Source organism: Pan troglodytes, chromosome 12 (genome assembly GCF_028858775.2).
Source record: "Pan troglodytes isolate AG18354 chromosome 12, NHGRI_mPanTro3-v2.0_pri, whole genome shotgun sequence".
In the NCBI taxonomy this organism is placed as follows: Eukaryota; Metazoa; Chordata; class Mammalia; order Primates; family Hominidae; genus Pan; species Pan troglodytes.
Window position 1 is genome coordinate 83,589,309 of NC_072410.2, and position 17,471 is coordinate 83,606,779.

The following is a 17,471-nucleotide window of genomic DNA, read 5'->3' on the forward strand; positions in this document are numbered from 1 at the left end:
AGTGTCACTCAGGATGGTTGTTCTCAGGTCTGGGTTGTAGCCAAAGCCCAATCCTTTTCTAAACATGCAGAACCGTAACTCCTCTCAGGGAGCTCTCAGATCCCTTTGCAGGAAAAGTCAATTAGCCATGGAATAAACTATACATTTACTTTCCATATCAGACTAAGATAGGGATAAGGATATGAGTCAGCTCCCTAGAGCTTAATCTAAGATATTTGATCAAATGCAATTTCTGTCCACTGTAAAAGAGGTTCCCCCCTTTACTCTAGAGCAGGAATCAGCAAATTTGTTTCTATAAAAAGCTATATGGTAAATATTTTAGGTTATGCAGGCTGTACAGCCTCTGTTGCAGTTCCCCAACTCTGCTATTGTAGTGCAAAAGCAGCAATACACAGCATGTCAACAAATGAGCATAGCTGTGTTCCAATAGAACTTTATTTATGGACACAGAAATTTTAATTTATTGTAGTTTTCACATGCAACAATATCAAAAAATCTTTTTTGACTTTTAAAAATCTGCTTAAAAATGTAAAACCAATTCTGAGGTCACAAGCTGTACAGAAACAGGCAGTAGGCCAGATGTGGCCTGCAGGTCATAGTTTGGCAGACTCCTGCCCGAGAGCTTAAGAGTCTGATTTTACTTCCTGATTAGGGGTGGCTGCTGAAGTTTAGAATAATGTTAACACATCTTCTTTGTATAGTACTTAAGAATTTACAAATTACTTTCATACGCATCATCTTTTTCAGTCTTAAGAAAAACCTGTTAAGGAAGTTATAATGTTTTTAATTGTGCCTATGTTATAAACGAGGAAACAGAGGCTTAGGGAGCTTCCATGATTGGCCTGAAGTCATATAGCCAGGTAAGTGCAGAATAGGAATGAGACTGCAAGGGTTTCTTTCGTGAGCTTTCATTATGTGTCAGCATAACCCGAAAAGTGAGCCACAGCTTCATGCCAACAGCATGGATGCAAGGAAAGTGATACCTCTACACACAAAATGAGAATTTGTTAATTCCTTCCCACAGGCTCTCCTGGCAGCATGGCTGCTGGACAGTTCCCTGGTCAGTTCCAACATATTATGGAAAATTCTGCAGCATGAAAAATGTGGGGTAGAGTACCACTGCAGGCCACACTTTGTTTGTCTGATTCATTCCCTAAAAAGATTCTGGAAAATTTACATTACATACCTGAGTTTAAATCCTGGATCTGTTAAGTTACTGTGTGATCTTGGACAAGTTATTAAATTTCTCTAAGCCTCATTTTCCTCATTGGCACAATGGGGGTTTAAAATAGCAACTACTCCAGGCTGGGCAACATAGGCAGACCCCATATCTGCAAAAAATTTTTAAAAATTAGCTGGACATGATGGCGCATGCTTGTAGTTCCAGCTACTCGGGAGGCTAAGGTGGAAGGATTGCTTGAGACTGGGAGATTGAGGCTGAAGTGAGCCATGATTGTGCCACTGCACTCCAGTTTTGGCAACAGAGAGAGACCCTGTCTGAAAAAATAATAACAACTATTGTTGTGAGATTATGAGATGAAGTCTCATAAAATCTCATTTATGAGATTAAATGAGATAATGTGTGTAAAGACCATAGTACCATTCTCTCACCTTGTCTTTTTTTTTTTTTTTTTTTTGAGACGGACTGTCACTCTGTTGCCAGGCTGGAGTGCAATGGCGTGATCTTGGCTCACTGCAACCTCCGCCTGCCAAATTCAAGCGATTCTCCTGCCTCAGCCTCCTAAGTAGCTGGGACTATAGGTGCGCACCACCACACTCAGCTAATTTTTTGTATTTTTAGTAGAGACGGGGTTTCACCATGTTGGCCAGGATGGTCTCGATTTCTTGACTTCGTGATCCACCTCCCTCGGCCTCCCAAAGTGCTGGGATTACAGGCGTGAGCCACCGCACCCAGCCTTCACCTTTTGATGGAGGCTGAATGGTGACCACATGTGACAAAGAGACTGGTTTGGGAGAACTGGCCTTACCTGAGAAGGCATGCGTCTGCAGAATCCCATTCCTCTCATCTCTGGAGGGAACAATCAGGCACAATATTTCTTTCACACCTGCACTTCAGGCGTTAACCCTGTTTTTTGTTTTTTGTTTGTTTGTTTGTTTTGTTTTGTTTTTGAGATGGAGTCTTGCTCTGTCGCCCAGGCTGGAGTGCAGTGGCATGATCTCAGCTCACTGCAACCTCTGCCTCCCAGGTTCAAGCGATTCTCCTGCCTCAGCCTCCTGAGTAGCTGGGATTACAGGCATGGACCACCATGCTTGGCTAATTTTTGTATTTTTAGTAGAGACGGGGTTTCACCATGTTGACCAGGCTGGTCTCGAACTCTTGACGTCAAGTGATCCACCTGCCATAGCCTCTCAAAGTGCTGGGATTACAGGTGTGAGCCACCATGCCTGGCCTTCAGGCATTAACCATTTAAACACTTGATTATTCTTTGCCAAATTTATGATGAATTGTGTGGTTTGTATTTTACAGGAAAATTAATCCCAAGACATCAATCAATCTTTAAAAGTAACCGGTTTTTCCATGGCATCAGTATACCTGAGCCAGAAGACATGGTAAGCTGCTCTGTTTTGAATATTTTATTACTTGTGTTGCGGCTTTCTTTAAAGAGGTAGTTGTTATTTATTTATTTATTTATTTATTTTGAGATAATGTCTCACACTGTCACCAAGGCTGGAGTGCAGTGGCAAGGTCATGGCTCACTGCAGCCTCAACCTCCGAGACTCAAGTGATCCTCCCACCTCAGCCTCCCCAGTGCTGGAATTACTCATATGAGCCACCATGCCTGGCCTGTTTCTTTTTTAATATTTGTGTTTTTGGCTTCTGTTTTCCTTGTGACATATTGGCACAGTGTATTATTCTATTTTCACACTGCTGTAAAGAACTTCCCCGAGACTGGGTAATTTATAAAGGAAAGAGATTTAATTGACTCACAGTCCAGCATGGCTGGGGAGGCCTCAGGAAACTTACAATCATGGCAGGAGGGGAAGCAGGCACCTTCTTCACAAGGCGGCAGGAGAGAGGGGTGAGGGCACAAGGGAAAACTGCCACTTTTAAAACCATCAGATCTCATAAGAACTCCCTTACTATCATGAGAACAGCGTGGAGGAACCCCCGTCATGATCCAATCACCTCCCTCTCTCCACACATGGGGTTATAATTTGAGATGAGATTTGGGTGGGGACACAGAGCCAAACCATATCACACATATTGAAGAAACTATATAAAAACTACATTACAATGAGCCAGGAAAAATGCTTTAAATGTTTACTTGTCTTATCTATTCAAAAATTAATGTTAAATTTAAAGTGAAAATATATTTAGTATCTTAGATACTACATACTTTTAATCCATTGGTCAAAGACTTAGGAGAATTTTCCCTTAAATAATTATATTCTCATAAAGACTACTTATAGTAGTCTTCTTTATTTTGAAAAAAATGCATTTAAAATTTTTTCGGCTTGTAAAACAAAGCTCAAATCAATCAAAAGCTTTTTTCACAACATATATTTTTACATGGGAGATTGTTTTACAAAATGATCCCCATTGTACTTATTAAACTCCAAATCACAGGGATCATCTCTCTACTCTTGCAATGGTCTTTGCCTTTATTTGAAAACATATCAATGACTATTTGACTCTCTCTCTTGCTCTCTGTAGACATTGACTTCCTGTGTGTGTTACCTAAGTTCAGGCTATGCTCTTTAAAGCTCCATATGGTCCAGAATCTGCCTGTAAAAGAAAAAACTGTCAAGAAAAGCATGTGTCCACACTCCAACTATGCTGGAGTCAGAGCCACGCGGGGATGGGGCAAAGTCTGAGAAGGCAAATCATGATCTATGATAGATGTGAACTGTCCAAATAACCTGAGGTCCAAATGGTCCCAACCATCTCTAGACACCCTGTTCATTTTAAATCAATTATTTCATATAATATCTTGATTTATATACTGGTTTTCTTTTTTATTGTCTTTGTTAAAGCCTTTAACAAATGTAATATAAGGTTAAAGGTTGAACTGCAAGGTTAAAGGTTACAAAGGAATATTTATATAACGTGTGTTTAAAGAATAAACTACAACAAACTTAAGTGTCTTAAGTTTCCCACCACTATCTTTCAGGCATCTCCATCCCCTTCTTTCCTCATCATTCTGAATGTTGTGTTTTTCATTCTTTTGATTTCTGTAGTGCTGTTATGCATGTAGTCCAATGTATTTTCATGAATACTCAAAAGCATCCTTAGAAGTAGATCAGGCACAGATTTTATAGCACTGTTGTAGGATTTCAGATGGGAGCATTTGGGACCCACATTTACCCAGCATCAACTGCAAGACATTGTGAAATTAAGAAAATTAACTTCAGTTTTATGTATTTCAGATCTTTACATACAGTGTACAATTATATAAAAGTGTAATTTAAAAAATATATTTAAAGCCAGGCGCGGTGGCTCACACCTGTAATCCCAGCACTTTGGGAGGCCGAGGCGGGCGGATCACTAGGTCGGGAGATCGAGACCATCCTAGCGAACATGGTGAAACCCCGTCTGTACTAAAAATACAAAAAATTAGCCGGGCGTGTGGTGGGCACCTGTAGTCCCAGCTACTCGGGAGGCTGAGGCAGGAGAATGGCATCAACTCGGGAGGCGGAGCTTGCTGTGAGCCTTGTTCGTGCTGCCACTGCACTCCAGCCTGGGCGACAGAAACTCTGTCTCAAATATATATATATGTATATATACATATGTATATATATATATACACATATGTGTATATATATACACACATATATATGTATATATATGTGTGTGTATATATATATTTAAAATGAATTATTGAACCTACTAGAGAGTCTTTCTTTAAAGTGTTGTTATTACTAATATATTCAAAATATAGGCTAGGTGAGTTGGCTCACCCCTATAATCCCTGCACTTTGGGAGACTGAGGCAGAAGAATCACTTGAGGCCAGAAGTTTGAGACCAGCTCATGCAACATAGCAAGACCCCATCTCTACAAAAAAATAAAAAATTAGCTGTGTGTGGTGGCACCCACCTGTAGTCCTAGATACTTAGGAGGCTGAGGTGGAAAAATCTCCTGAGCCCAGGAGTTCAAAGTTAAAGTAAGCTATGATCATGCCACTGCACTGCAGCCTGGGAGATAGAGGGAGACAGTATCTCTAAATACACACACACACACATACATACGCACATATATACACACACATATTACTTTGTTCTTATGTAATATTGAATGTTTTAACCTTGTTTTTCAGGAAACTCTTGAGGAAAAGTTCTCAGATGTTCATCCTGTGGCTCTGAACTTCATGAAGGTACTTAAGAATCAATTGTAACTCTTATTAGCTATAAATTGTAATGACTGAAGCTGGTAATTTGAGGAGGGGTGGACAGTGGATTAAATAATGCCAAAATAGGGTGTAGTCATTGAAAATGATAAAGAACTATAAAACAATTCCAGTTAAAGGGACATCATTGGTTTAAGCAGTAATTGTTCTAACATATCTATTAACATTAGTAGATGAGGCAAAATCAGAGCCATGCAGACACCAGACCTAGCTCCTGCACTAGGCCCAAGAGAGACACCAAACCAAGGAGAGATTCAAATAAAAAGCAGAAGAAACTTACCTATGCCTAGTCTGCCATTCATGCTTGCCCAAATGGCGCCACACTAGAAGGTGTGTGACCCTGCCATACATTGTGTATACCAAAAGCTCATTGGACAAAGGGTATGAGGATACCAGAGAGGGTATCTACCTTTGACAATCAATTAAGTTCTGTCTACAGTAGTGTCTTCCAAATGTGGCTATTCATCAGAATGGCCTGGGAACTTTTGAAAAATACAGATTCCAGTATCTAGCCTCAGATTCAGAAGGAGAATTTTCATGAGTGGGACCTTGGCATGTGTATCTTTAAACATGCCCTTAGGTGATTATGATAAACAGCTCAGTTTGAGACTCATCTGATCTAGACGGTGGGGCCATTTGGATGACCTAGAGTCAACTTTTGTAGACCAGCCTTTGTGCGAGTGCTGGTCACTGCCATGGTGCTATCCAGAGTGCTGGAGTGCTTCAACCTAAGTCCTCCTGAGAGTCAGAGCCTGATACCCCTGTGCTCTCAGACTCCCCATACCATTGCTCCACCTGACCTCAGCTGCCATGTACCCTATCTTACTGCCCAGACCTGCTTTCACCCAGCACTCAGCAGGTCCTGTCCTAGAAGCCCAGTTCCCTGACCTTGTTCTTGACAGGTTGTTCTGACCCACTTGCAATTTAGCAAAACCTGCAAGGGAGAAGGGAGACATCAAGCACTGCAAGCCCAACGAATTCTCAGATGGAAGCCAGAGACAACCTGTGGTTCCCTGGAAAGCAACTCTGGGGCATGAAAACTGCAAGATGTAGGACAAGTTCCCTGTCCTCATCTCCAAAGATGAAGAGCCCTGGTTGGCTGCCTAAGGTTTTAGATGAATCTAGGTTTGTTACTTGACTATTTTATTTAGACCCATAAGTATCAACCTAAGACCCAAGAATCCTCTCAGTGCATCAAGGATTGTGCTGTTTCATGGACCACACCCTATCTTATAGATTCCTGCCCCATATTAGATGAGAGAAGACTTTAATTCTTTGCAATTGAGACATTTTTTTTTTGAGACAGAGTCTTGCTCTGTCGCCCAGGCTGGAGTTCTCCGCTCACTGCAACCTCCGCCAACCAGGTTCGAGTGGTTCTCCTGCCTCAGCCTCCTGAGTAACTGGGACTACAGGCACACGCCACCACACCAGGCTAATTTTTGTATTTTTAGTAGAGACAGGGTTTCATCATGTTGGCCAGGATGGTCTCCATCTCCTGACCTCATGATCCGCCCACCTAGGCCTCCCAAAGTGCTGAGATTACAGGCGTAAGCCACTGTGCCCAGCCCAAGACATCTTTAACCGCAAATAAGTACTGGCTACCATAACTGGTGTTTATCCCATGGGACCGAATCATAACCTATGCAGGGACTGCTCAGGTGGATGGCGTATTTGGCAATGGCAGAGTCAAGGAGAGTGGTGGCATGCAGTGGCCAATCTATGGCAGGTCTTCTGTGTTCTCTTTATTAGGTTTAAAATGAGACCATGAGCACAGTCTTTCTTATTTATTACTCATTTATTTCCATAGTCATGACGATCCTATCACTATATCAGCTTCAGCTGGTCCATCAAGAAGAAGACTATAGACTATTAGAAATTTTATCAGAGCGTTTTCTGTGAAATTTGAAGTTTGGATTTAAGAAAAGGATCCTGACTTGGACTTTACCATTTTGATTTCTCATCTCTCATCTTCCAGGTGTTTTCTGGGTTAGGAGCACATCTACAGGGAACACCTCTGATTAATTCTTCAGCTTCTTGATATACAGAAAGTTATTAATCCAGGCAGGCAAGGACTCAGAAGCCTCAATTCTACTCAGCTCATCTCAATGCTTCAGAATTAAGCAGGACATTGTTCCAGCTCAGACTCCGTGGAGAGAGCTCAGCATTAGCAGTGTCTTCTAAGAATCTAAAAATGTTCTTTAAAATGAAAATTCATAGGTATTTAGTGATGGACTAGATTTCAATAGTTTTGAAAGCCCATATGAAAACATGAATGAGGCTGGGCATGGTGGCTCATGCCTGTAATCTTAGCGCTTTAGGAGTCCAAGGCAGGAGGATCACTCGAGCCCAGGCATTTGAGACCAGCCTGGACAACAAAGTCAGACCCTGTCTCTACAAAACATAAAAAATAAATAAAAATTATTCAGGCATGGTGGCATTTGCCTTTAGTCCCAGCTACTTGGGAGGCTAAGGCGGGAGGATTGCTTGAGCTCAGGAGCTGAAGGCCGCAGTGAGCCATGATTATGCCACTGCACTGTAGCCTGGGTGACAGTGAAACCTCATCTCTAAAAAAAAATAAAATAAAATCAACGTGAATAAATTCAAGATATATTTGAAAGGAAAACCGATAGGACTTAATTATCATTGATATATGGGGAATAAAGTAGAAGAGGTGGCAAGGGTACAGTGCCTGTATTGCTTTTTCAGGTATGGGCAGGTCTGGGCTTTCTCTGAAAACTCTTGGCAAGGTTCTTTCCTTGCCTCTTCCAGCTTCTTGTAGCCCCAGGCATTCTTTGACTTGTGACAATGTAACTCCAATTTCTACCTCCATCATAGCATAGCATTCACTCTGTGTGTCTGTCTACACCATCTTCCCTCTTCTTATAAGGAAACCAATTGTAATTGGGTTGGGGGTGTACTCCATGCCATTATGACCTTGTCTTCACTAATTACATCTGCAAAGACCTTATTTCCAAATAAGGTAACATTCTGAGGTCCTGGGAGTTAGAACTTCAACATACATATTTTTGCGGCGATACAACTCAACCCATAACAGTGACCTTGAGGCAGATGTTAAGTAAGCAGTTGCACCTGCAGGTCTGGAGTTCATAGGGGAGGTCTGGAATGGAATTGTAGATGTGGAAATCTCTGGTAAACTTTGATAATTCAAGCCATAGGCAGCAAAGAGATCACCTAGAAACCAAGAACAGATGAGAAAAAAGGGGTGGCTAGGATTTGGCCTTGAGGAATTTTATCCAACCATAGTGGAGAACATAGTAGAGAAGAAGATAAATTAGCAAAGGCTGGTTTGAAAAGGAGTGGCCAGGAGGGAGGAGCAAGGAAAGTGAGAGATTAGAGAAGCCAAAGAGAAACAAAGTTTCAAGGAGGGCTTGGTCAGTAGTGTCTAATACTATTGAGATGAGAGAGAATTCAAAATACATAATGCGTTGAAGGATATGGAAGTAGAGGTCAGAGGTATTGATAACAAGAGCCACTTTAATGGAACAGTGGAAGCAAAAGCCAGAATAGAGTGTTAAAGAAATAGAGACTATCACAGTTTGTATTCAAAATAGTATTTCTGGCCAGGTGCAGTGGCTCACGCCTGTAGTCCCAGCACTGGGAGGCCGAGGCGGGCAGATCACTTGAGGTCAGGAGTTCGAGACCCACCTGGCCAACATGGTGAACCTGTCTCTACTAAAAATACAAAAATGTACTCAGCATGGTGGTGCATGCCTGTAATTCCAGCTATTTGGGAGGCTGAGGCATGAGAATCGCTCAAACCTGGGAGGTGGAGTTTGCAGTGAGCCGAGGTGGCGCTACTGCATTCCAGCCTGGGTGACAGAACGAGACTTTGTCTCAAAAAAAAAAAAAAAAAAAAAGTCTTTCTCTCCTGATTGTAGCCCTAACAGTACTAGGATTTGAGGAGAATGTTTTTCCAGCAGCAGCTGGAGTTGATATATGGCATGGGTCATTAATTAGGGGTCATCTGCTTGGACCAGGCAGTTGACATGGAGGGACCGGTAAGTCTAGTTTTACTGAGCAGGATTGTTTCTTGAAGAACAGGACTAATCAGATCCCTCGCCAAGGGCCAGGTGACACTGCTTAGGGGCAGGCAGCTTCAGGGATCTCAGAGATCTGAGGTCAGCTGGGGTCAGGGAGGAACAGACACCACAGGGCAGTGCCCGGCTGGGGCAGCCTCAGGCAACGCAATTGTCTGGGCTTGAGAATGCCTCAAAACAATGTTTGTGATGGTGGTGAGCCTTATTTCTCTCTTATGATGGAAGGCAATAATTGTCAGGTCATCTGTGCCTGTGTATTGTAAAACTGCTCCTTTTAAAAATGTAAATAAAGGAGAGATGCAGTCTCACTGTGTTACCCAGGCTGGTCTAGACCTCTGGACTCCCAAAGTGCTGGGATTACAGGCATGAGCCACCAGGTCTGGCTTAAAGCTGCTCTTTATGGATCATAATCTGTGTTTATTGATGGGCAAAGTCCCACTGTCTGGCTGGAGTATCAGTGTTTCTCAGAGAAAACCTCTTTGTGTCAGGACCCCCACTGACCCCTCTGCTGTGATACTCCTCCCCACTCTCAGAAGCCGACCTAGAGGCTTCTAATGGTCTCAAATATAGAAGGGTCATAATGTTACCTTTTCTGTTTTGCCTGTAGTTATTTTTATATGAATATATAGTCAGTTTTTCCTTGTTTTAGGTTCATTCTCATGACTGAGGTTCTCACTTCCTCAGTCATCTCCTTAACCCAGTGGTTCTCAAACCTGAGCATATGGGCATCGGAATCACCCAGAGAGCTTCTTAAACACAAACTGCCGGGCCCCATCTCCAGTGCCTCGATTCCCTTTGGCAGGCGGGGTATAGGACCCAAGACTTCGCATTTCTAGCAAGTTCCTGCGACGTTGATGTTTTTAGTCCAGGGACTACACTCTGCAGACTGCTATAAACGATTTGCTTTCAGCAGTGATTTTAAAATGTCATTGGTGGGAACACCAGATCTACAGGTGGCCCCTTTCAGAGAGACACTGACCATCCATTCATTCTGCCCTCAAAAGACTTTGAAGTAGGAAAAAGAAGAGCAATCCTAGCTATTAGCAAGCTCCAACTACTTGATAATACACAAACTTGAAGATTTTCTAAACTCATATTTATCCTAGCAAGTTATTCAGTTTGTGGGCACGATAACAAAATGAGCCCCTCCCTTAACATCTTCTTTGCTATTCTCTTCCTCCAAAGGGGTGTCTGAAGATGAATCCAGATGACAGATTAACCTGTTCCCAACTCCTGGAGATCTCCTACTTTGATTCTTTTCAAGAGGCCCAAATTAAAAGAAAAGCACGTAATGCAGGAAGAAACAGAAGACGCCAACAGGTACTTCCGCTCAAAAGTTAAAGTGCTATAAAAATAATTCCTTTTTTGTTTTTGTTTGTCTGCCTTTCAAAGTGAGACAAGGTGGACACCAAGACCTTTCATTTGTACTGGTGTAGTTGTATTTGTCTAGCTTAATAAATATTGGTAATTGATGTAATAAAACCATAGAACTATGAAAATATCAAGATTATTGCAAAAATCTTATTCCAAACACACCTGAATCAAATCGTTACGCAACTCTTTGGCTGCTCTGATTGGATATCCCACCCACAAGATTGTATACCCATAATATAACAACTTCATATAATAAAATGCTGATTCCAACAGGACTGAGTTTTGCCAGCATTGCAAAGGAATCCAAGTGCCTTTCTGTAGCCTCCAGATGTGCAATAAAGGTAACTTGACTCTTCCATCTTTTCACCCACAGCAGGCACCTAAGTCTGCCTTTCCTAGGCTTTTTCTCAAAACCAAGATCTGCCAGGTACAAAGGAATGAAACCCAGACATCTGGGAACCAAATTCTACCCAATGGGCCAATATTGCAGAACAGTATGGTAACTGTTATGACAAACATTAATTCTGCAGTTTATCAGGTGACTGTCCTTCACTTGCTTTCAGAAAACTTTGAAGTTAAATCGTAAACTCCATGGAAATAGGTTTGTTTTGGTTCAGGGCTTTTTCTCACCTTGTAAACCCGGCACCTAAAACAGTATCTGACACAGAGAAGGTCCCTAATATTATTAAAATAAATAAGTAGACGAACATTGCCTAATAATAAACTGAGTTGGTAATTTCCAATTCATCAGAGGCTAGCAATTTTCACAGTTTGCGTTTGCTTAATCTTTCATCTTCAATCTAATTTTCAGTCATTTGTCTTCTCATTAGCATGTTTTCCATAAAGGAAGAAAGTGTTGTCTTTTCCCAACCTTTTAATAGTTAAAATAGAAGTTTGTTGGGAGAGAAAAATCAAACTAATCCAGAAGATGAAATGTTAAATGATTTCTGTGTATCCAAAATCTCTAGGTATCCATATTTTGATTACATGGGCCATTTTACCTTTTGCTATTAAATGTTTGCAAATCAAGCCCAATGCAGCTTATACTTAAATAACAACAAAAAAAATTAAAGATCGCTGAGGCAGCAATCTGAAAGACAGTGTGAATTGTGTGTAAAAGGACACTCTCCTGTTAAAAACATCTCAGCTGGCGTGGTGGCTCACGCCTGTAATCCCAGCACTTTGGGAGGCCGAGGTGGGCAGATCACTTGAGGTCAGGAGTTTGACACCAGCCTGGCCAACATGGCAAAACCCCATCTCTTCTAAAAATACAAAAATTAGCCGGGTGTGGTGGCGGGCGCCTGTAATCCCAGCTCCTTGGGAGGCTGAGGCAGGAGAGTTGCATGAACCCGGGAGGCAGAGTTGCAGTGAGCTGAGATTGTGTCACTGCACTGCAGCCTGGGCAACAGAGTGAGACTTCATCTCAAAAATAATAATAAAAATAAATAAATAAAAACATCCCAGCACTTTGGGAGGCCGAGGCGGGTGGATCACTCAGTCAGGAGTTCAAGACCAGCCTGGCCAACATGGCAAAACCCCATCTCTACTAAAAATACAAAAATTAGCCAGGTGTGGTGGTGGGCGCCTGTAATCCCAGCTACTTGGGGGGCTGAGGCAGGAGAATCGCTTAAACCCTGGAGGCGGAGGTTGCAGTGAGCCGAGATCGTGCCACTGCACTCCAGCCTGGGCGACAAGAGCAAGACTCCATCTCAAAAAAAAAAAAAAAAAAAAAACTCACTGGATTCCCCCCAACACTGGCCTGGGAGGGTCCACAGTGTCAGCTGCCCCAGCTGGCCTCCTGGTCCCCCTAATCACTGTCTACCTGGGAATCTGTCACAGACCTTGCCTTGCCTCGAGGGAGTTGGGTGCTGCTCTCCCTTCACAGCTCCACCTCTCTGCTTGGGTTTACAGCTGTGCTACCCTTCCTTCAATGCCTGCAACCCAGCTGATACAGATCAGGGACTGTGAACAAGGCCTTCCAAAAGGCCCAGAGGCAGCAAAAGGAAAGAAACACAAAGGGCAGCATGCACCTAGAGAATCTCATTTACAGAGATCAGCCCATGTTCTCCATCGCTCTGTAAACTGCATTCTATCCACCTCTGCATGGTGGGTCCCCCTGTAGCACCTACACGAGGCCGGTCCTAAACAGCTCTCTCCTTCAAGTGAGGTGCCCAGGGAGCCAGGCCAAGAGAAAGACAGGGGTGCCTTTCAAGTTCTGGTGTTCCTTCAGAAGACACACCTGAATCCTAGATATTTTACCATATCAGAAAATAAATGTTACAGAAAAAAGTCTTTTCATTCATTGCAGTTTCCTTAAGACTAAATAATGTTTAAATTTGATAGTAAAGAGGTTTTAAGCCTTTGCTATTCTGCCAATATTCTAGCTATTCAAAATTTGAGGCCAGGTGGGTGGCCCACACCTGTAATCCCAGCATTTTGGAAGGCTGAGGCAGGTGGATCACCTGAGGTCAGGAGTTCAAGACCAGCCTGGCCAACACGATGAAACTCTGTCTTTATCAAAAATACAAAAATTAGCTGGGCATGGTGGCTCACACCTGTAACCTCAGCTACTTGGGAGGCTGAGGCACAAGAGTTGCTTGAATCTGGAGGCAGAGGTTGCAGTGAGCCGAGATTGCACCATTGCACTCCAGCCTGGGTAACAGGCTGAAACAGAGTGAAATGGTGTCCAAAAAACAAATAATTTTTTTGAGGTGGGTACAATGTAGTCTCCTGGAATTACTGTATAGTAGCTGATGGGCATCTACCTTTTAAGTATTGACTAGATACTCAGATTAAGTGTACTGAAATAAATAGTAGTATATCCATGGGTATCCTAGAATAAGTAATAGAACCTAATTTTTAGGTATCAGAGAATCTCAATTTTTGGAAAGGTAACCCTACTTAATTTTAAAATTGATGTCTTTTGACATCTTTGTACCATAAGTATCCGCTTGTCTTATCATCTTTCAATCAAACTGTACAAATAGGAATTGTTTTCAATGTGCTTTCTTATTGTTGTCTTGTTCTGCTATTAGAATCAACTGTTGCCTCTCATACCAGGAAGCCACATCTCCCCCACACCTGATGGAAGAAAACAACTCCTCCAGTTAAAATTTGATCACCTTCCAAACATTTAGGAAAATGTTCTTTCAAGTGCAAAGTAATTTAATATGTACACATTTTGTACAAGTGAGATAGGAATTCTCAGTGTTTCAAATGCAAATGAGCCATATGAAAATTAAGATGCCTTCTAGAATTGTTTTGCTCTGATCATTGCTGATTCCTTTCCCCGTGCTTTTACATGACAACTTTATCTTTTAGAATATTTTCTTTAAATGTTATAAAGCCTAAAACTGCACATATGGAAGAGACATTTTCAATTTCATCAGAGCAGCCCCTCCCGAGGCTATCTATATGGAGAATTTGTGAGCTTATACTTTGATTTATGAAAAAGATTTACATGTGTCATCTTGCTTCAGCTGACCACATAATTTCTTAAAGCAATATCAAATAGCCTGCCTCACTGTTTGTGTAAGAAATGACATATGTTCCTGCATTGTAATTCATACTTATTGTAACCAGGTCTGTTGAGTAATGCTGGTATCTTATTCTGTGTTTTTATATTGGTGTAGAAAGGGAACCTTGAAAGGTCGTTCAGGTTTATCTCTAGATTCCATGGCAGGCTCTCCTTTGTCTGTCTCATGAGGCATTGATGATTCTATTTTTAAAGCTAGCTAGAGAAAATTACATACAAATTCCAATACATAGCAAACAGTGGACCAATGACAAGGAATTGCCATCCTCATCAGTAACGCCCTCGGATAATTGACTGCTGTCCTTTGCTATATCACCATTCCTTATCCTTTTCTCCTCCTGTCTAAGTCATCTCATGACCCAAGCCGATCCTCCTGGGTGTGTTGTCTGAATAGCTCATGGCCAGTACTCTCTTGCAAACATTTGCATCCATGGCCTCTATGAAATTGTACAGCCCAAAACTAGTGAGTGCATCTTAATCAGGTTGGTTTGTAAACACGAGCAGAAAGATTATCTTTCAGTTAATATTATTTCATATCTCTTACAAAACAACAAAGCAAAGCAAACTCCTCAATAACTGAGCTGAATTTACTTTGGGATATTTTCCCAACCAAACTTGACATACATACGTATATACATATATATATTTTTTCCCAACTAAACTTGACATACTTACATATATACACATATGTATAAACATGTATTTGTAAATATATACTTAAAATTATAAATTTTGCAGCACCATATTAGGTGCCTTTTATGCTGGACATCAAAAATGATGCAGAATATTTAAAAGTACTTTTAGTTTGCTAACAAGGAACTCATATAAAATAATAGCATAGGGCTATCCATGTTAGGCAAAAAGGCGCAATCAGTGATATTCCTATCAGGAAAAATTAAAGAGTATTTTATTAACTCATTTCTGCTCCCGTGTCTGGCATACTTAACTGAATGTTGTCAAATTTTGCAAATACACTTTATTCCAGAAATTTTCTATGTCCAGCACCAAGAGTTAAGGATTTATTGTTGTTGAAGAAACATGATAATATCCTATGTTCGTGTCTAAAAGTCTTCCACACTTAGAAACACATAAACTCCCAGAGAATCTCATTCAGTTATGTAGAAGCATCCATTTAATAAGGAATTATGACATCTAAGCAATAGTTTTTTGTTCACAGGAAGGATTTTTTTTTTTTGAGACAGGGTCTTGCTCTGTCACCCAGGCTGGAGTGCAGTGGCGCAATCACAGCTCACTGCAACCTCCACCTCCCCAGCTCAAGTGATCCACCCATCTCAGCCTGTAGCTGGGACTACAGCGGGTGCCACCACACCTGGCTAATTTTTAACTTTTTTAGTAGAGATAAGGTCTCATTATGTTGCCCAGGCTGGTCTCTAACTCATGAGCTCAAGTGATCCTCCCACCTCGGCCTCCCAAAGTGCTGGGATTACGGGAGTGCGCCAACACGCCCAGCAAGGAAGGACTTTTTAAGTGAGCTGATCTGATCTGGCCTACATTCTTAGTGTAAATATAACCTGTTAAGTAAGGCCTTCTTATTTTCATCTTGTTATCAGGAATATGCCTTTTCAGATTTGTATATTTCTTGCTTTTTTTGTTTTTGAGACAGGGTCTGACTCTGTCACCAAGGCTGGAGTGGCGCAATCGTGGCTCACTGCACCCTCGACCTCCTGGGCTCAAGCAATCCTCCTGCCTCAGTCTCTCAAGTAATTGGGACTACAGGGACATGCCACCACGCCCAGCTAATTTTTTTTTTTTTTTTTTTGAGATGGAGTCTCACTCTGTCGCCCAGGCTGGAGTGCAGTGGCACAATCTCGGCTCACTGCAAGCTGCTCCGCCTCCCAGGTTCACGCCATTCTCCTGCCTCAGCCTCCCTAGTAGCTGGGACTACAGGCGCCCACCACCACGCCCGACTAATTGTTTTGTATTTTTAGTAGAGACAGGGTTTCACCGTGTTAGCCAGGATAGTCTCGATATTCTGACCTCGTGATCCGCCCGTCTCGGCCTCCCAAAGTGCTGGGATTACAGGCGTGAGCCACCGTGCCCGGCTCCAGCTAATTTTTTGTAGAGAAAAGGTCTTGGTATATTACCCAGGCTGATCTCAAACTCCTGGGCTCAAGCAATCTCCCTGCCTTGCCCTTCCAAAGTGCTGGGATTACAGGTGTGATCCACCACACCCTGCCAGTTTCCTGCATTTTTAACAGGACGATACCACGGGTGCAAAGAAAATGAGAAATAAAAGATAAAAGGCAACTTTGCTGAACAATTTATTTTTAGCTTTCATAATGTTTTTCATTTAAGCCTTCTTATTACCAAACCACTCATACTGCTCTAGCTATCTTAAATATATATCTCTCTATATTATGTATCTATATAGATAATATATTTATGCATATCCATATATACACACATAAAATATGATATACACATACACATATAGAAAATAAGACAGCATTCCATTGCCCATTTTGCTTGTAATTATGTTTCAAATAACAACGAAGTTTTTGGCAGGGATGGTGGGATGACTGTCTTTCCTTATTTTTGCTTGCATTAAAAAATTAATTCAAACTAGCATTTCTCTTTTTTTTCCTCAGACAAATCCATCACTTAGGTGTCACTGGGGAGGGGACAGGAGAGAGCATCTAATGCTTAGAAAAATGCTCTAATATAGTCATATTACCATGAAGAAAAATAAACAGGCCAGGTGCAGTGGCTCATGCCTGTAATCCCAGCACTTTGGGAGGCCAAGGCAGGCGGATCACCTGAGGTCAGGAGTTCGAGACCAGTCTGGCCAACATGGTGAAACCCCGTCTCTACTCAAAATACAAAAATTAGCCTGGCATGATGGTGGGCGCCTGTAATCCCAGCTACTCAGGAGGCTGAGGCAGGAGAAACACTTGAACTCAGGAGGCGGAGATTGTAGTGAGCTGAGATCATACCACTGCACTCCAGCCTAGGCAACAGAGCGAGACTCCGTCTCAAAAAAAAAGAAAGAAAAGAAAAATCAGCTTCTGATGCCATATGCCTGTTTAATTGTCCCTGGGTGGCCCAGGCCACAGCATAGCATTGCTGCTGCCTGCGTTGCCCAGGGTCCCAAGTCTCAAGCTGTAACTCCTTCCTGT

At 42.0% G+C, this 17,471-nt stretch overlaps 1 protein-coding gene across 1 annotated transcript in view; it reads left to right on the forward strand.

The window, feature by feature from the left end:
• The window catches only part of CDKL4 (cyclin dependent kinase like 4), a 67,171-nt gene extending 55,507 nt beyond the window's left edge, over positions 1–11,664 (forward strand). Inside the window, 4 exon segments of the mRNA XM_003949790.4 lie at positions 2,489–2,571; positions 5,278–5,334; positions 10,611–10,745; positions 11,173–11,664. Coding sequence (XP_003949839.2) covers positions 2,489–2,571; positions 5,278–5,334; positions 10,611–10,745; positions 11,173–11,385 — 488 coding nt within the window. The 3' untranslated portion in view covers positions 11,386–11,664.
• Positions 11,665–17,471: the final 5,807 nt, after the last annotated feature.